The sequence below is a fragment of the Salvelinus namaycush genome, chromosome 8 (assembly GCF_016432855.1).
Source record: "Salvelinus namaycush isolate Seneca chromosome 8, SaNama_1.0, whole genome shotgun sequence".
NCBI classification, from domain to species: domain Eukaryota; kingdom Metazoa; phylum Chordata; class Actinopteri; order Salmoniformes; family Salmonidae; genus Salvelinus; species Salvelinus namaycush.
This window is the reverse complement of record NC_052314.1, coordinates 59,760,170-59,780,330: the sequence shown is the minus strand read 5'-3', so window position 1 is coordinate 59,780,330 and position 20,161 is coordinate 59,760,170. Positions and strand designations below refer to the sequence as shown.

Here is a 20,161-nt window from a genome sequence, read left to right as displayed (position 1 = left end):
CATCCCAATTAGCTAACGTAACGACAAGCCGGTGTGAATGACCAGTGTTGTTTCGTGGTGCGTCCCACTGTTGCTTCACCAGGCAGCTGTATTACATGTTACATGTTATCACACTCCCCACTCAACGGTCGCTGCGTGACATATGTCATACATTTTGGGCACCAGGCGTGTTCGTATAGCCTCTCCAGTGTACAGTAGGTGTTTGTTTGTGTCTGGGTATGTGTAGGTATATTTAGTAAGTGTATATTGGTTATAAAGTGCTGTCTGGTGTATGGCGAATAAGGTGAGATCAGATGTGATGTATACTAAAGAGAGTCTCAATGAAAAGTCCCATTTTGTGTTTATTAACCCTTTACACATGTGGGAATTGGACTATACGGATAGGGTTAAATTGAAATGTTTCTTACAGAATAAAAAAAATAAAACCATACATAACCATGGTAGCAATTGAAAGGGAACAGTTGAGATAATTAGACCAAAAGTGAGTACACAACAGTTTACCTGACAAGATTGAATCTAAACATTACACTGTTGATTTTGTGCAGTTTCCATTTACTGTACATTTCGCAACAGTTGTTGACAACAAAATCTGAACACACACTGGATACATTCAGTAACAAAATAAGAATATTCCTGGACAGTGTGGGGTATGTGCAACATAAGACCAAAAAATGACAAGGGTTTGAGTGAGAGGACTAACTGGTGTCTCCAAGTGGCCACACACCTCTCCAAAGTGTGCACAGATCCTTAGTAATTTCAATGCACTTTTTATGACTCAAAGAAGAGTCTTCAACTATAAAAAGGTACTTTTTTCTGCTCTCCTAGCTGTGCCGTTGAGGAACTAGAGCAAGCACACTTGTAGTTGTTTGGAACACAGCCCTGCATCCCCATCACACAATTACTGTTGTTTACACAATCCAAAAAACAGTCCATTATAAATCGCAATCTGGCTAAAGTGGACATAATCTGAAAGCTTGTTCTATTGCAAACATGACTAGCTAAGTTATAAAATACAAATCTTACAGTGTTAGGCTTTCACAAGGTAATTCAGAGAAACAGATCGTCATTGTGGTGCGCATAGAATGGAGTCATGAGTACATTCAGGTGCGTGTTCAGCAGTGAGTTTTCTTCACAATAAACAAACATAGGCTCAGTCTGTTCAGAAGAACCCAGGGTATGACTCCATGTCATCTTGTAACTGTACATCAAACATAGTGATCATAAAACGTTGACACTGTATATTACATCAGTTTGATTTGGAGATGTGAAGTGCAGATTTGGCTTGCTTGTATGACATCAAAGCGGTATTTATTCGAATCCTCAACGTCTCATCTTTCACGATACATCGAGTCATCTTAATTTACAGCATTTCCCTCAGTCAAAACCCATACAGCGCTTACCCATACAGTGCTGTACAGCTACCACGTTCCAATGTTTGCTTATTAGTGCCCAATTCTTCCATTTTCAACCTGTATATGGTTACGAGTGTATTTAACAAGTGTTAAATACTCCATATAAAAACCACACATGCATGTCAACAAAAAATCTGTATGAATTTGATAAACTGCATTAATTTTCTCATCAAGTAGTTGGAAGTAATGAAATGGACATTCATAAACATATAGCTTACACAGTACTTTTAAGGCTTATAGATCACACAATGCCTGGATGCAAAATTCTACTCAGGAATATTCAACACTAAAATCTATTACTCGTTATTCCAAATTCATCTGTGGATCTTTACTGCTGACAATGAAAATTAATCTTTGACTTCAATGCAGCATTTGATCTACACGTGAAAAGCAATCAAGTGGAATGGTTACTTTCTATGTTATAGAGTGGAATGTTTTTTCAGCTGGTGTATCCTGAGGTAGCTCCTTTCTGAGAACCTCTTCCCACAGTGCGTACAGGCGAACGGCCGCTCTCCTGTGTGGACCTTCAGGTGCATCTTCAGGTTGCCAGCCTGGGTGAAGCGCATGTGACACTGGGGGCAGCTGTAGGGTTTCTCCCCCGTGTGGACCCTCTGGTGCCGCTTCAGGTGCCCAGCCTGGGCGAAACACATTTGACACTGGGTACAGCTGAAGGGTTTCTCCCCTGTGTGGACCCTCTGGTGCCTCTTCAGTTTGCCAGCCTCGGTGAAGCGCATGTGACACTGGGTACAGCTGAAGGGTTTCACCCCTGTGTGGACCCTCTGGTGGATCTCCACCTTCTGGAGGCAGCTGAAGCCTTTGTTACAGAGCATGCAGAGGAATGGTTTATCTTTACTACCGCCTGATGTTGCGCCCCCTCCCAAAACCTGGGCCCCTTGGTCCTTTGAGTTCAAAACCTGATCAAAAAGGATGCGGCCGTGTGAATCGGAAGGCCCCATTGACGTGGACACTAGGTCACGATCCCTGAGCGCATGTAAAGGGGAGTGGGTCTCGATATTTGGATTTGTCTCTAAACTTTCCCTGTAATCTAATAAAGCTCTGTCTTGAGAGAGTCCTTCCCCTAAGTGAGTCTCATCCACATTCCATGTCAGAGGAGCATCGCCCTCCACTTTCACAGTCACCTCATCTACAACTATAACCTCCCCTTTCTTATCTAGGCACCCTTCAGAGTACACACTACTACTGTACCGGTTCCAGTCCCCTCTAGACAGATCCGTCTGTGTCTCTAAACCCAAGGGCATGTTGCCAGGGTCCATCTCTGTAGTGTAAGAACAAGACGGATCATTGCCAGTCTCTAACGCGTAACCTGAGTCCCGATGGGAATGAACCGTCCTCGTGTTCGGGTTACCATAAAGTAAATACTCTAAGCCAGGAGCAGGAGGACAGCCCAGTCGCCTCAGCCCCAGTATCTCTGGGTCTGATCTGTGGTCAGATCCTGTGTGTAATAGCCGCCTGTGCATTACAGTTAAAGTCTCGGTGTCTGTCTCTGACTTGAGGACGGCGTCCAGCATTCCACTGACCTCCGTGATGCTGCGTCGGGTCCTTGGCTGGGGCGAGGCGGTGAGGTCCTCGGTGGCTACAGGGGGCGCCACTCCAGCCGCTGCTCTAGTCTGGATGTCTCGTGGGTCCTCTCCTTCAGTCCTCTCCTGTTTGACCAGAGACGATCCTCCAGAACCAGCAGCCTCTGCATCTGCAGACTGGCACATGAAGAGAGGTTTATTTTATCTTTATTCAACTAGGCAAGTCAGTTAAGAACAAATTCTTATTTACAATGACGGCCTACCCCCAGACAACGCTGGGCCAATTGCGCGCCGCCCTATGGGACTCCCAATCACGTCCGGATGTGATGCAGCCTGAATTCGAACCAGGTACTGCAGTGACACCTCTTGCACTGAGATGCAGTGTCTTAAACTACCGCGCCACTCGGGAGCCCCCGAGGTTATTACCGTTACATGAACTGAATTGGATAACAATGTCATAGGGAAGTCCCACAAGCTCCCGCGCCACATTTGATGTACTGTAATGTTACACTATGACACTAACCTCTATCACGATAACATGCTGAGTTGAGGTTCCACTCCCCTCATCTATAGCTATGGGTTGGTCATCTCGCCACGCGTGGTGTCCCACTGGTTTCACAAAGCTCATGTGGCCTCCAGCGAGATGTCCTTCAGCTGAGAGAGTGATTGGGGGAAAGACGTGGTTAGGTTAGCTACTGTCAATGCTCAACGCTATATTGTACACTACTGACAGTGGCCGTGTCCGAATACCCATACTTGCCTCATAAATATTAGGCTGTTTGAGTATGCGAAAATAAAATGTTTTTTAGTATGTGAATTTTCAAAAATCTAGTATGCTTTAAAATGGCAGGATGTTCTACTCATTTTGGCTTTTCATCTAGTAGAATTCACTTCGGGAATTTCCCAGCCACAATGCATTGGAAGAGTGGGAGTTTTGATAGCTAGATCTCATGGAAACAACAAAACAACTTGGAAGATGGTAAATAGCAAATCTTCTGCGGTGGTGTTAAAATTTAAGGAGTTTTTGTTCTCAAATTTATCACACTTATTTCATCGTACAAGATTGTAACTCCCAATTGGATATCACGAGAAAAAAAAATACAAATAAAAAACCTTCACACTGCTCTTGCTAGCGTTACCTTTTTATTTAAGCTTCATGGGTCGGCCCCTTGGCCTTTGTCAGAGCTCACCTGCTTCCTCCTGCATGCATTGCAGCCTGCCTCAGCCTCGCCACATCACTGTCTGTCTCAGTAGCCTCCTCTCTGTTCAAGTAAACATAGTAGCCTATTTTTTGCTCTTGCTAAAGTAGACTCCGTTTAACATTAGGTTCTTACTTCATCCTTCTAGCTAGCTAAGTAATACTAGACAGAGCCCTTCAACATTACTGCAATAGCAGTCTCTGCCAGCAACTAGCCACCTGACTGACTATCTACACTGAACAAAAATATAAAACGCAACATGAAGTGTTGGTCTCATGTTTCATGAGCTGAAATAAAAGATACCAGAAATGTTCCATGCGCATAAAAATCTTCTCTCTCAAATTGTGGACAAATTTGTTTACATCCCTGTTAGTGAACATTTCTCCTTTGCCAAAATAATCCATCCACCTGACAGGTGTGACATATCAAGAAGCTGATTAAACAGCATGATCATTACACAGGTGCACCTTGTGCTGGGGACAACAAAAGGCCACTCACACAATGCAATGCCACAGATGTCTCATGTTGAGGGAGAGTGCCAATTGGCATGCTGACCGCAGGAATGTCCACCAGAGCTGTTAGAGAATTTAATGGTAATTTCTCTACCATAAGCCGCCTCCAACATCGTTTAAGAGAATTTGGCAGTACTTCTAACCGGCCTCGCAACCACAGACCATGTGTAAACTGTAGGTTTGCGCAACCAAAACATTTCTGCACAAACTGTCAGAAAAATGTGGCCTTTTATAAAACGGATTTCAGGCAATTCTACATCATTTTACATGACTGAAGACTTTGGCAGAATATTTTTTAATACCGCACAAATTATCTAAAATGACAGGCTACTTTGACACAAACTGAGAATCTGAGATCAATAAAAACTACCTTATCTTGAATCCATCAATAGACTAGGCCTACGTGTGTGGAGACACATATTATAGGCTACAATATGAGGAAATTTGTCCTAAAACTGCTTTCCAGTTTCACTGACTCACCCAATGATGTGCAGCTCACTTACTGGTGATGGCTGATGCACTCGTGCCAAAAGCCTTTCTCTCTCATTTTACTTAGTAAAACAATATTTGGAAGTTGATCAAATATTTTGGTAGCCTACAGCAGACAGATTAGATGATTCTCTTTTCAGCAGGAGCCATTTGCTTTCCAACCTGTGTTTTCCTGTGATTGTATTTGAAATATTGCAAAATACCAGTTTTTGTCTGCATGCTGTTTGTTCACTGACAGATATGCAGTGCATTCCCAACTGTAGGACCATACCTTGTTATTAGGCTACATTCCACAGCTAGGCTATTCTTCAAAATAAGCTATTGGTCCTCTGTGACACTTTTTTGTGGTGTAGTAGGCTATTCTGAATTATTTCATTTATTTCTGAACAGACAGCATTAACTCTATAACTTTGGAAAATATATTTCAATATATCAGGGGTGCTGCAGCTCCTCCAGAACTCTTCGCACTTCTATAATGAAATAGATGCTGTGCAACGCTCGAGAGAGAGAAGAGTTGCAGGCTCATGTCTATCAGAGGAGGGAGAGAGATCATATGAAGTTAATCTCATTCTAGTTCTGAGAGATACAGGCACGCTTCTCACACAGCCACAGATTGGTCTGTGCACAATGTTGCACAAACCATAAGCCTGGGCCCGCCCAACCCGAATCAACTCTTAGAATATCAGGCCTGGGCTGAATTTCCTGAACGAAACAGTCCAAAACAGCAGAGGTGCCTGATCCTTTTCCTGCAGGATTCGGCTCAAATTAAGCACTGATATTAACATGGCACAAGTCATGGCAAAATGTGCAGAATTTCCGGAAATTAGCTTTAAAACAGCACATTTTGTCTGTGCCCCATGACAAAATGTGCTGAATTGTAGCAAACTTGATTCTAAAACTTAGGGCCGGGAACGGGACGACTGACCCTGCAGTCTCGGCCTTCTGCAAAAATGTACCTCTTGCCATTCCTCTGTATTGGTCGAGGATCTTGACACTACAGGGTCGACTGGCGCGGACTCGGTCTCTAATTGTCCTCTCTGCGCGCTCCCGTACCACCTTCAGTTCCAATAGCTGTAGTTTCCTCCGCAATGTCCTGTTTTCTTTCTGGCTTTGAGACATTTCCAAACGAAACACTGCATAGTCGTCGTCTACGACTTTACAGATCTCTGCCACGGCTGCATTCGCTAGTACCTCCATGATGGAGGCTATTTGAGTGTGAAAAACCATTGTTAGCTAACGTTAGCGGCTACTTAGATAACGTCTATCAACCAAGTCCTGTCTCCAGCGCGAATTAAAGAATACCTGAAGTAAGTATGTGATGCTGTGCTGTTCAATTAGCCATATTTTGATTTCCAATGTGTAACATAAACGTCTCATTAACAACAAAAACCGCTAACGTGGAAATTGTTCTTGGTCACTGTTCTCTTCCGTTTACGCACTGAATATAAATTATTTTTGGTTGGCGTCATTGCTCAAAGGGTGTGGTTAAATGAAAACGAAATGCGCGCTGTTCTTTGAATTACGGTACTGTTTATTACGTTACACATCAAATCTCCTATGATCAGTATCTTTCAAGCTGAGAGCAGACTTGTTTAGAAAGAATAGTGTGTTAGCAAGAATAGAGTAGAAAATAATAGAACGATCTTAATCCATCTACATCATCTCAGTCCTTGTTCTAGCCAAGGTTTACTGTCTCTCTAAAAAAAAAAGTATTTATACAAGTCTGTTTCAAATGACAAGTTAACAAAGGGTTATGAGGGGTAATATAGTTCACAACTTCATAGACGCTCTGGAGTCTATCAATGAAGGTAAATACAGTATCTTCTGCTCTGGTTTTCTTTATGAGCCAGGGTGCTCATTTTGAACGTTAACATAAGGACCTTATCTTTCATATCAGCGATTAATAATAATAAAAAGGATAAATTACTACACACATTTATAGGGCTAATTAGGGTTCCCACGCGGCCATATATACAGCATGTAGTGACAATTTGCTTTGAAAATCCAAGAATTCTAAGTAGCCAATCAGTCACCAGGTGAGTGGATGGTAGCAAATAGACTTGTTCTTAACACACCTCAAACTTAACAATAGGGGTTACCTTGAATGAAGGAATATTGACTATAGTAGTCCTTTGTATCTTGTTTGGCATTTTCTTGCATTCGTTTGATTGCTATAAGAACTATGAGCTCTCCCACCATCAACACACACCATTACGTTAAAGTACATGTCTCTTCATAGATCCCCTGGTGTGTGTTTACCACCACCATTTGTCTGACCATAGTGGTCGGGAGTGTAATTGCCCGAATAATACCAGAATATAAGATGCACCCAAATTGGCTCCAACACAGCGCTTTATTTACCGATGACAGACAGAAGACCCGAGGAGACCGACCACCTGTGCTAATTAGCTATCTAGCGTGCTCCGAATACCTATGTGTAACGGAAGGAACGACGCCAGAAAAGTGTTTTAACTGAAAAAGACTGTTGGCTGTAACTGTTAGACCCGCTTAAAACAGTGTGCAGTAAGTGTATATTTTGCTTTTATGAAATTATTTAGACGTGATATTAAAGTAAAGGGCTTTATGTTTCTAGAATCGTATCGCAATTGAGAATCAATCCATGTTTAGATGGAGTATTTGACAGTTTTGGTTGCCAGAACCAGTCTCCCTATAAACATAACATATAAGGTCCTTGGACGTTAAGGAGTAACGATAGGTTGTCAGACCCATCCTCTGACCTCCACTATGTCGCCTCTGATCCTGCCCTGCTCAGTTATGTTGTTCCTTGGGCTCTTGTCTGCACCGGTCTGGGAATCCAAGGTAGCCGCCCAGTCTCCTGCAGCCAAGCACCTGCAGGAAGAGGTTAGAAAATAGACTTTGCATATTGAGTTTTTTATTTTTTTTTATTTACAATTACCTGGTCAAGTTCATACATTACAATGTGGTTTTGTATGTAAACATAAGTTGTTTTGATTTCATTTTATAAATGAAGAAAATGAAGAAAAAATAGCCATGCACATCATTATTCCCATTGAAGATCTATTACTGTATGTAGGTTATATGTATTTCTCCCTTACCTTGCTCCCCCATCTTTAGTCCACTCAGCAGATCAATGCTTTCTGGTCTGTCTTCTATTGTCTCATCTTTGACCAGCAGCAGATCAGGTTTCCCATTCTCTCCCGAGAACCTCTTCTCACAGTGCGTACAGGCGAACGGCCTCTCTCCTGGGTGTACCTTCAGGTGCATCTTCAGGTTGCCAGCATGGGTGAAGCGCATCTGACAATGGGTACAGTTGAATAATTTCTCCCCTGTGTGAACCCTCTGGTGGATTTCCACCTTTTGGGGTCAGCTGAAGCCTTTTGTTACAGAACATGCAGAGGAACCGTTTCTCTTTAATACTGCCTGATGTGGCTCCCCCCCCCCTCCTAACGTGTCATCTGAGTCCAGATGGGAATGAACAGCCCTCATGCTCGGGTTACCGTAAAGTATATACTCTGAGCAGGAGGACAGCCCAGTCGCCCCAGCCCCTGTCTTTCTGGGTCTGACTTGTGGTCAGATCCTGTGTGTAAGAGCCTTTGTGATTAAGTGTCTGTCTCTGACTTGAGGATGGCGTTCAGCATTCCACTGACCTCCGTGGTATGGCAATTGCACCGCTTCCAACTGAAGGGCTCTCCAGGGGGTGGTACAGTCAGCCCAACACATCACCTGTTGTACAGTGTCTGCCCTCCATGATATCTACAGCACCCAGTGTCACAGGAAGGCCAAGAAGATCATCAATGAGCCACGACCTGTTCACCCCGCTACCATCTAGAAGGTGGAGACAGTACAGGTGCATTAATGCTGGGACCGTGAGACTGAGAAAACGCTTCTATCTCGAAGCCATCAGACTGATAAACAGTCACCACTTGCCTTAGTCACTGTCCTAGCCGTCCCCCACCCGGTACTCTACCCTGCACCTTAGAAACTTTACCCATCTACCAATAGGTGCCCTTCTTTGCGGGGCATTGGAAAACCTACCTGGTCTTTGTGGTTGAATCTGTGTTGGAAATTCACTGCTTGACTGAGGGATCTTACAGATAATTGTATGTGTGGGATACAGGATGAGGTAGTAATTCAAAAATCCATTCAACTTATTTTGCAAGTTTTTACACCTGAACTTATTTATGCTTGCCATAACAAAGGGGTTGAATACTTATTGACTCAAGACATTTCATATTTTCATTTTGGATTAATCTGTAAACATTTAAGAACATGATTCCACTTTGAAATTATGGGATGGTGTGTAGGCCAGTGACAAAAAATCTCAATTGAATCAATTTTAAATACAGGCTGTAACAACAAAATGTGAAAAAGTCAAGTGGTGTGAATACTTTGAAGGCACTGTGTATTTAAATGATATTGAAATCAATATCAAGCCATGGCTGTCATTTTTGCCTTGATATATTTCATGATGTGTAGCCTAACAGGTGAGGTGCCAAATCTAGATTCAGTGCATTATTATAGGATCAAATAAAATAACATTGTATTGGTCATGTACACATTTTTCAGATGTTATCCCAGGTGCAGCAAAATGCTTCTGTTTCTAGCTCCAACAGTGCAGGAATAGCTAACAATACACACACCCACAAATAATTAAGAAATTAAGGGTAAGCATTAGAATAAGCCGCCTCAATATTTGCCGCCATTGGTGATCTCTCTCTTGTAGTTTTTTGTTGAATAATTATAATATGGTAAGATTTGAACGGAGAAAGCTGATCTGAGAGCAGGGCTGCCTTTTATTTCGATCATATCAGTATCGACATGCCTCCGACGCTCTTAGTGAACGTTCTCTCTGCTTGGTGTTTTGGGAAAAATATCATATTTACACTTGTTGTAGTCCATTTTGACACTTGAATAACTGTTTCTGACTTATATAGATGCCACATAGGCCGTTTTTCAAAGGGATCCGTTGCTTTTTTAAAGGCAATCGCTCTTTAAGAGAATATTGTAGCTCCCACTGGGCACAGACGTCAATTCAACGTCTATTCCACACCGGTTCAATGTAATTTCATTGAAATTACTTGGAAACTACGTTGATTCAACCAATGTGTGCCCAGTCTGGTAGGAAGGCTCACACTAGAGTTGGACCCGTCCCAAAATGGACTTGGTGCTTTCCCACCTGGATCAGATATCTATACATTATTTTTTTAAATATAATACATGTTTTAAAACCCGTTCCAAACGGACCCAAGGACAACTAAACCTGTTCGGAACTGGTCGGATCCTGACCCGGTCCAATCCAAGTGAGGGAAGCAGCAGATTTGTATTTATTTTTATGCTACTTTATTAACCGACTGATGAAGCGTGAGCGGAGGGAGAGAGAGGTGCCGCTCTAGAGAGAGGGGAGATTACTGTGAGCAGGGAGGGAGAGATGGCAACCAAGCCGACTCGCGCTAATGGAGCGTTCAAGACAACTGGGAACTCTGAAAAATACGAGGTCAAGTCAGGATGTCAGTGCTCTTTAGGTCAGAAAGTCTGAGCTCTTGAAAGAGGCCTGAGTTCCTGAGTTGGAAAACTATTTTTCCCAGTTGGAGCTAGTTTTCTTTCAGAGTTCCTAGTTGTCTTGAACACACTGAAGTCGGAAGTCTCTGATTTCCAAGTTCCTAGTTGTTTTGAACGTGGCATTATAGCTTGGTTATTTATCATCATATGATTATGTAGTACCTGTCTTGACTGCATCAAACTGGGAAAAGTTAGCTAGCTAGGCAAATGTAGGCTCCAGTGCGTACTTTCTCATCCTACAGAGACATAACTCCATTCAGAACATTAAGTAGAAACCTACCTGTTGGCTCTTGGTCGTTGTAGCCTATCCTTCTCCTTTAACTTTAATTCCATCTTCCATTGATTAGATATATCTTCACTTTAGCCAGACAGAGGCTCTGACTGTAGCCTATTGCCGCTTTGATGACTTATGATTTGCCAACAACAACAAGCTACATGTGCCACGCTCCACTCTCGTGGAAAGCAAGAACAGCAGCATCAATTATAAAAATCCTCTCTACTGCAGCAGTCGCATTCAGATATGTACGGCCCTTCCAGACAAGTCAGTTAAAAATTACACATACCCTTGACAATCAGATCCGACCCAGACCTGTGACATTATTTGAGAATTCTTGACCCGGACATGCTCGGTCCCGAATCTGGTTTTGGGTATTCAGGCAAAGGTGGATCTGTGAAGACCTCTAGCTCACTCTCCAGTACAGTAGGTGGCGATGTATGTACGTTTAAGTTGGTTGTGATCCGCCAATACAACTATGAAGAAGAAGTGAACAGTTGTTGCTGGAGATCAGAAGTGTCTGGTGAGAGAAAGACAGGTTGAGGTTGCCAAGATCAGAGTAGTACAGAAGGTGTGGTATGCTGAGGCAGTGAAGAGAGTAGTAGATGCAGATTGGTCCAGGTAGAGGGAGACTAACAGGATCCCTATGAGTAGGCCGAGGCCAATAGAGAGTGATAGAATAACATGTACTTCAGTAAGGTTGAATTCTCAGTGTTCATAGCCATGGTTATCAACTGTGCCGCAGAAATGGAACGTGGTGGAAAATGGCTGTGGTGGTGGCAGCTGCTGAGAAGTACTTGGGTGTAAGCGATTTTCGATCTTATTGCAGTAGAGTTACAAGTTGTGTTGAGGGATAGTGCAGCGCCTAGATCTTCTGCACAGATTCTGTCACACCTGGGCCCTGACAGTAAATCTCAGTAAGACAAAAATAATGGTGTTCAAAAAAAGGTCCAGTTGCTAGGTCCACAAATACAACTTCCATCTAGACACCGTTGCCCTAGAGCACACAAAAAAACTATACATATCTCGGCCTAAACATCAGCGCCACAGGTAACTTCCACAAAGCTGTGAACGATCTGAGAGACAAGGCAAGAAGGGCCTTCTATGCCATCAAAAGGAACATAACATTTGACATACCAATTAGGATCTGGCAAAAAATACTTGAATCAGTGATAGAACCCTTTGCCCTTTATGGTTGTCAGGTCTGGTCCGCTCACCAACCAAGAATTCACAAAATGGGACAAACACCAAATTGAGAAACTCTGCATGCAGAATTCTGCAAAATATCCTCTGCGTACAACGTAAAACCCCAAATAATGCACGCAGAGCAGAATTAGGACGATACCCGCTAATTATCAAAATCCAGAAAATTAAATTCTACAACCACTTAAAAGGAAGCTATTCCAAATCTTCCATAACAAAGCCATCCCCTACAGAGAGATGAACTTGGAGAAGAGTCCCCTAAGCAGGCTGGTCCTGGGACTCTGTTCACAAATAGACCCCAGTGAGCCCCAGGACAACACAATTAGACCCAACAAAATCATGAGACAATGAAAAGATAATTACTTGACACATTGGAAAGAATTAACAAAACAACAGCGCAAACTAGAATGCTATTTGGCCCTAAACAGAGTACACAGTGGCAGAATACCTGATGACTCTGACTGACCCAAAATGAAGGAAAGCTTTGACTATGTACAGACTCAGTGAGCGTAGCCTTGCTATTGAGAATGTTCGTCGTAGGCAGACCTGGCTCTCAATAGAAGACAGGCTATGTGCACACTGCTCACAAAATGAGGTGGAAACTGAGTTGCATTTCCTAACCTCCTGCCAAATGTATGACCATATTAAAAACACATTTTCCTAAGATTACACAGACCCACAAAGAATTTGAAAACCACATCCAATTTTGATAAACTCTCATATCTATTGGGTGAAATACCACAGTGTGCAATCACAGCAGCAAGATGTGTGACCTGTTGCCAAAAGAAAAGGGCAACCAGTGAAGAACAAACACCATTGTAAATACAACCCATATTTATGTTTATTTATTTTCCCCTTTATTATTTTAACTAGTTGCACATCGTTACAACACTGATGGGGCCAAGTAGCTAGTGGAATAGTGGTGAGGTTTTTTACTGGGTCTAGGATTAATTAGTAGGGCAAATTTTCTATGATGTGCAATGAGCTCGCACTCCAGAACAGTAGGTGGAAACATACAGCTAGATAGAGGAATACATGAATAGCGGAGGCCGTAACCGGCAGACGTGACATTTTGGGGAGAGCTTTTGCAGAGATGGGGATGGTGGTTGGAAGAGCGCGCTTGTTTGAAATTGAAAAGTGTCGCGGTAGCTTTTGATAAAGAATAACATCAAGACGAAGCAGCTGCTTTATAAGTGTGATGCACTGTTGAGAAATACATCCCGAGGGGTGTGTGCTGATTGTGACAGCCGGTTAAATGGTGTCCCTTGAGAAGGCAAGAACAAGATGTATGTCAGGAGAAGTGCAGTATTATCATAAACAGACATATACTTGGAATACGGAGGGGGAATGGAGGGGAAAAAGAGAGGCAGAGGAGGTCTAAGAGAGAGAGGGAGGAAGACGGTGAGCTTGAGTCAGTTAAAAATGGCTGGAAAAAGAGAAATGGTTTGTTAAAGGAGAATGGTAGCACGTGTAAGCAGAGTGAGCTGAAGAGAATGAGGGCGAAGTATTGGAGGTGGTAGGTGTGGTGAAGTTCTCGGAGCCCGAGGCTTGCACCGAGGGTCAGGATAAAGATGAGCCTGTGACAGTAGGAGTGAAGTTTTTGTAAAAAGTGGACCCTTGCCTTTTGGTTGATCAATTTGTTGTTTCAGGGTGGGTGAAAACAGAGTTGGGTACTGTGGAATCGGTGAGGGTAACCAGAAGTGGTCTTGTGATAGTTGTTTGTGTTTCTGCTGGTCAGAGGGAGAAGGCGCTCGGCGTTAAACGAATGGGGGCAAGAAATGTGAATTGTTTTGCTCTCAAGAAAAGGGCACCATTGAAAGGAGTGATTGCTGGGGAAGCAGTAAATGTAAAAGTTGACCAACTGAAGGGGAAGATTCCCGGTGTTTGTGGTGCTTGTTGTTTGGTGCGACGCAGATAGGGGGGTGAGAGTGGTGAAACAGCAGAGTCATTGTCTGTTCTTTTGAGTTTTGATGATGAGTCTTTGCCCGACAAAGTGATGTTAGTTATCCCGTACAGGCTTTTGTGCGATATACATTATGTTGTTACAGGTGTCAAGCTTATGGGCATGTGGAAGCAGTGTGTGGGAGGGAGGTTCCTACGTGTGAGAATTGTGCAGAATGGCATGAGACAAATGAATGTGTAGCATTGGGGAAAGTAGTGGTATGTGTTAATTGTATGGGGTGCCCATGGGACATAGGATCAGAAATGTCCCGTGCGAGAGAGGCAGGTTGAGGTTTCCAGGGTTAGAGTAGAGCAGAAGTTGTCATATGCTGAGGCAGTGAGGAAAGTAGAGGAAGATGGGTCAAGGGGGAGGGATCCTGAGAGGAGTGATGTGAGTAGTAGATATGTACCAATACAGAGGGATAAGCCAACAAGTGATATGTTTCAGTAAGAATGGATTTTTAGCATTTATAGCAATGGTTATCGACTGTACTGCAGGGATAGAACGTAACTTGCAGAAATTGAGGTTGTGGTGGCAGCTGCAGAGAGGTATTTGGGTGTGAGAGACTTGACATCAGAAGAGTTACAGGGTGTGTTGAGTGGTGATGTCCCATCCTTTCAGGTTGTTGACATGAGGTAGGACTAAATAGATTTAAGTAGTGGATTAGGGTGGTGTTATTTTAATTTAATTTACTTGTAGAATTTTTTGTGAATGTAGTGTTAGATGGTGGGGTATTTATTATTTTTTTTCAAGCAAAGTATAAGGAGTTGTACTCCAGTCTAGGAGGTGGCGGTAATACAACATATTGGGCTCCCGAGTGGCACAGCGGTCTAAGGCACTGCATCTCAGTGCAAGAGGCATCACTACCTGGTTTGAATCCAGTCTGTATCATATCCGGCCGTGATTGGGAGTCCCATAAGGCGGCGCACAATTGGCCCAGCGTTGTCCGGGTTTGGCCGAAGTAGGCCGTCATTGTAAATAAGAATTTGTTCTTAACTGACTTGCCTAGTTAAATAAAGGTTACATTTAAAATGTTTAAAAAATATTGGATGCCAACCGCCGTTAAACCTCATCGAAGAAGAAGGGGAGGCCGTGAATGGCCTCACACTCCAGTACAGTAGGTGGCGTTGTATGCACGTTACGGTTGCGATCCGCAAATACAAATTTAGAGAAGGAGAAGTGAACCGTGACCAAGAGTCATTTCCACGTTAGCTTTTTGTGTTGTTATTTAGACGCTTATTAATACTCTGGAACTCAAACTATGACTAATTGAATTGTACAACATCACACGTTTACCTCAGGTATTCTTTAATTCGCATTGGAGACAGGACTTGGTTGATATACGTTATCTAGGTAACGTTAACTAGCTGCTAACATGGCTAACTGTATGGTTTTTCACACTCAAATAGCCTCCATCATGGAGGTGCTAGCGAATGCAGCCGTGGCAGATATATGTAAACTCGTAGACGACGACTATGCAGTGTTTCGTTTGGAAATAACTCAAAGCCAGAAAGAAAACAGGGCATTGCGGAGGAAACTACAGCTACTGGAACTGAGGGTAGCACGGGAGCGCGTCCTCGCCAGTCGTCCCAGTAGTGTCAAGATCCTCGACCGACACAGAGGAATGGCAAGAGGTACATTTTGCTGGATGCTGCGCGGCCTGTCGCCCGGTTCTCCTCTGCGCGTGTGTGACCTTAGATGCGTTAACCCCTATGGTTAACCAGAATTCGGTCTTGTTCAGTTTTGGATAGTATGCAATAATTCCCCTGATTACTTATCCATCATATTCTAACCAGATTCTTGATTTACTGCATTTCCTATTATTTACTAATCGAAAAAAATATGATGCATGAAACATCATCTCAAAATAGTATATCAAGAAGTTATGCGAAGTGTTATTTTACATCCCTGCCAATACCCATACTTGTGTACTAAATAGTATGCAAAAAAATAAAATAGTACAAATGCGTCATCTAAAGAGCGATTGACTCCCGCCATTCGTTTATTTTGATACAACGCGTCAATTTATGATTATCAGCTGTTGTCAAATACTTGAGTCAGAAAAAACGAGTGAATTCTACTAGATAAAACGCCAAAATAACTATACAGTTTAAGTATGTAGTATGCTAGTATTGGTATTCAGACACGGCCAGTGTCAATAGACCTTTGAGTATTGACAGTTGTTAACCTAATCACTTATTTTCCACCCAATCACTCTCTCAGGTGAAGGACATCTCGCTGGAGGCCACAGGAGCTTTGTAAAGCCAGCAGGACGCAATACATGGAGAGATGACCAACCAATCACGGTTGATGAGGGGAGTGGAACCTCAACCCATCATGTTATTGTGGTAGAGGTTAGTGTAGTTGTGTTGCATATAGTGTTACTTTGTACAGCATGTCAAATGTGGCTTGTTTATTTCAGAAAGGCTTCCCTCAGCTATTCACTTCCTTACACGTACATCCTTATTTATCTGTCATAGGAGACCTTGTGAGACTTCCCTATGACATTGTTATCCTATTCAAATCATATACTGGTAAGAACCTCCTCTTCTTGTGTCAGTCTGTAGATGCTGAGGATGCAGGGCCTGGGGTCAAGCTGGAGAGGTCTGAAGGAGAGGACCCAGGGCAAAGCACAGACATCCAGACTGGAGCGGCTGGAGTGCTCCCTGTAGCCACGGAGGACCCCACCACCACGCCGCCCAGAACCCGACGCAGCATCACGGACGTCAGCGGAACGCCGAATGCTGTCCTCAAGTCCGAGACAGACGCTGAGACCTTAACTGTAGCACACAGGCTTTTACACACAGGATCTGACCACAGATCCGATCCAGAGAGACTGGGGCCACTGGGCTGTCCTCCTGCTCCTAGCACAGAGTATTTACCGGTATTTCACCAGAGCCAGAAGATGGTTAATTCCTGTGGAAATACTGATGGTGATGCGTTAGACTCTGGTGGTGATGATCTGTCTTGTTTTTACACTACAGAGATGGACTCTGGCAACATATCCTTGGGTTTAGAGACACCGACTGATCTGTCTAGAGGGGACTGGAACCAGTGCAATAGTAGTGTATACTCTGAAGGGTGCCTAGATAAGAAAGGGAAGGTTATAGCGGTAGATGACGTGACTGTGAAAGTGGAGGGCGACACTCCTCTTACATGGAATGCAGATGAGAATCACTTAGGAGAAGGACACTCACAAGATTTCTTAGATTACAGGGAAAGCTTAGAGACAAATCCAAATGTCTCGAGCCACTCCCCTGTACACACGCTCAGGGATCGTGCCCCAGTGTCCACAACGAAGGGGCCTTCCGATTCACACGGCCGCGTCCTTTTCGATCAGGTATTGAACTCAAACGACAGGGCTAGAGCCCATGCTCAGAGAGGGGGAGCCACATCAGGCAATAATAAAGAGAAACGGTTCCTCTGCATGTTCTGTAACAAAGGCTTCAGCTGCCTCCAGAAAGTGGAGATCCACCAGAGGGTCCACACAGGGGTGAAACCCTTCAGCTGTACCCAGTGTGATATGCGCTTCGCTGAGGCTGGCAGCCTGAAGAGGCACCAGAGGGTCCACACAGGGGAGAAACCCTACAGCTGCCCCCAGTGTCACATGCGCTTCACCCAGGCTGGCAGCCTGAAGAGGCACCTGAAGGTCCACGTGGGAGAAAGGCTGTTCGTCTGAGGTTCTCAGAGAGGAGCTACCTCAGGATACCCCAGCAGAAAAACTAAAAATCCTTCTTTAACCTGTCTCCTCCTCTCCATCTACAATGATTGAAGTGGGGTTAACAGGTGACATCAATAAGAGATCATGGATTTACCTGGTCAGTCTGTCATGGAAAGAGCAGGTGTTAGTGTTTTGTACACTCAGTGTATAAAGCACATATAAACCTAAAAAGTCTGTTACATATTGTGTTTGTACTGTGTAGGCTAGATGATGTTCACAAATGCCTATTTCATTACATTCATTGAACTGCTTTCCCAAGACACTTTTAATGAGGAAATGAATGCAATTTATCAAGTTCATGCAGATTTTTAGTTGAGATGTGTATGTGTGGTTTTCATATGGTCTATTTAACACTTATGTTTAATAAACATAAAATTGTACTTTAAGGCTATCATTGAGAATTTCTTTAGTATACATCACATCTGATTTCACCCTATTCTGCATTAACAGAACTTTATAACCAATATACACTTACTAAATATACCTACACGTACCCACACACTAACAAACACCTACTGTACATGTCAAAATAGTTTAGTCATGTTTGCCTGACTTTTGACATATCAAAACTGACTTATTTTTACCCACAAAATCATATTTATGTCCAGCATGATGGGTTTAACAACAATGAAGTCATTCTGTAACTACAGTATAGAACTCAAACATAGTGGGGATGGGTAAACACTCCGGGGCCATACATGCAAAAAATTTGAAGAATGTTCAGACTAAGCATCAGGCAATGTTCCAACAGCATCCATAACAGAAGTATAACAGCATGTACCGATAATCAAAGCAACTACATCGTGTATTTTACTGACTGATCAAATTGCTTTCTATGTAGAGTGTCTAGCTCCATGTAATTGTCACAGATTGTGGCAAGGGTTCCAATCTCACATTTGTTTTTTTCCCCCCCTTTTGAAATGCAGAATCACATTTGTGTGTTTAGAAGGGACGTAGCTTAGAGCTTGAAAATGAAGATTTTAAGAATTCATTTAATTTCTTCACCATTGCAGACAAACACTGCTATGACCTAATAATCATATTACATAGGCTATATTATATGGACGTGTACACCTAAATGTAGCCTTACAACGTTTTATATGCATTTTTATAATCATCTACTTCGTCACGTGTTATTTGACTTGAGGATGAGCATTAAAAAGTGTACTAGAGTAGGATTACAGGTTGTACTCTCACTATCATCCTACAGAAGGCAGTATTGCAGTTATCTTAAATACGTTTATCGAGAGTCCGGAGGACAAGAATTGACCGTTTTAATTGAGGAAGACGTTTGGCTGTATCAGTATCAGATGGTGAATTACTTCTATTTGATTGTCATCTAACTCGCTGATTCTCATATTCTGTAATATAGGAACTCCAATCAACAGTAGAGCTATAACCTACATTCATTCACATCAGATAGTGTCCTCCTTATGCTATAACCTATTAATGCATATGGGACTTTGCATGGTACACTTCCATTGTCGATAGGCTATAGTCCTACGGAAATAAAAATGTATCACTCCTGAAACCCTCGTGAAAACCATGATTTCAATGTATAAATGCAGACTGACACAGGCTACTGACACTGCTACATAAATCATTTTTGCTACTATAGTACAGGCCATATTATATAGACGTATAGGCCTATACTTACATGTACAATGTTACAGTGCATTAGGAAAGTATTCAGACCCCTTGACTTTTTCCACATTTTGTTACATTACAGCCTTATTCTAAACATTTTCCTCATCAATCTACACACAATACCCCATAATAACGAAGCAAATTTTTTACATAATTATAAAAAATAAGAAACAGAACTATTTACTTAAGTATTCAGACCTTTTGCTATGAGACTTGAAATTGGGCTCAGGTGCATCCTGTTTCCATTGATCATCCTTGAGATGTTTCTACAACTTGATTGGAGTCCACTTGTGGTAAATTCAAATGATTAGGTTTGTGCCTTTCCAAATCATGTCTGTCTATATAACATCCCACAGTCGACAGTGCATGCCAGATCAAAAACCAAGCCATGAGGTCAAAGGAATTGTCCGTAGAGCTCCGAGTCATGGTTGTGTTGGCACAGATCTGGGGAAGGGAACCAAAACATTTCTGCGTCATTGAAGGGACCCAAGAACACAGTGGCCTCCTTCATTCTTAAATGGAAGAAGTTTGGAACCACCAAGATTCTTCCTAAAGCTGGCCGCCCGGCCAAACTGAGCAATCGGGGGAGAAGTGCCTTGGTCAGGGAGGTGACCAAGAACCCGATGGTCACCCATCATAGAGCTCCAGAGTTCATCTGAGGAGATTGGATAACCTTCCAGAAG

At 42.9% G+C, this 20,161-nt stretch overlaps 2 protein-coding genes across 2 annotated transcripts; one reads left to right on the top strand and one right to left on the bottom strand.

Moving 5' to 3' along the window:
- Positions 1–1,000: 1,000 nt before the first annotated feature.
- On the bottom strand, positions 1,001–6,573 carry LOC120052938 (zinc finger protein with KRAB and SCAN domains 8-like). Its single transcript, XM_039000177.1, has 3 exons — positions 6,107–6,573; positions 3,474–3,604; positions 1,001–3,127 (listed from the first exon to the last, which is right to left on the bottom strand). Exons 1-3 carry the CDS (start codon positions 6,375–6,377, stop codon positions 1,832–1,834), a joined length of 1,698 nt encoding a protein of 565 aa, XP_038856105.1. The 5' UTR covers positions 6,378–6,573; the 3' UTR covers positions 1,001–1,831.
- Positions 6,574–15,289: 8,716 nt separating this feature from the next.
- LOC120052964 (zinc finger and BTB domain-containing protein 18-like) lies at positions 15,290–17,889 on the top strand. Its single transcript, XM_039000211.1, has 3 exons — positions 15,290–15,744; positions 16,334–16,464; positions 16,671–17,889. The coding sequence occupies exons 1-3, from the start codon at positions 15,486–15,488 to the stop codon at positions 17,787–17,789; spliced, it is 1,509 nt and encodes a 502-aa protein (XP_038856139.1). The 5' UTR covers positions 15,290–15,485; the 3' UTR covers positions 17,790–17,889.
- Positions 17,890–20,161: the final 2,272 nt, after the last annotated feature.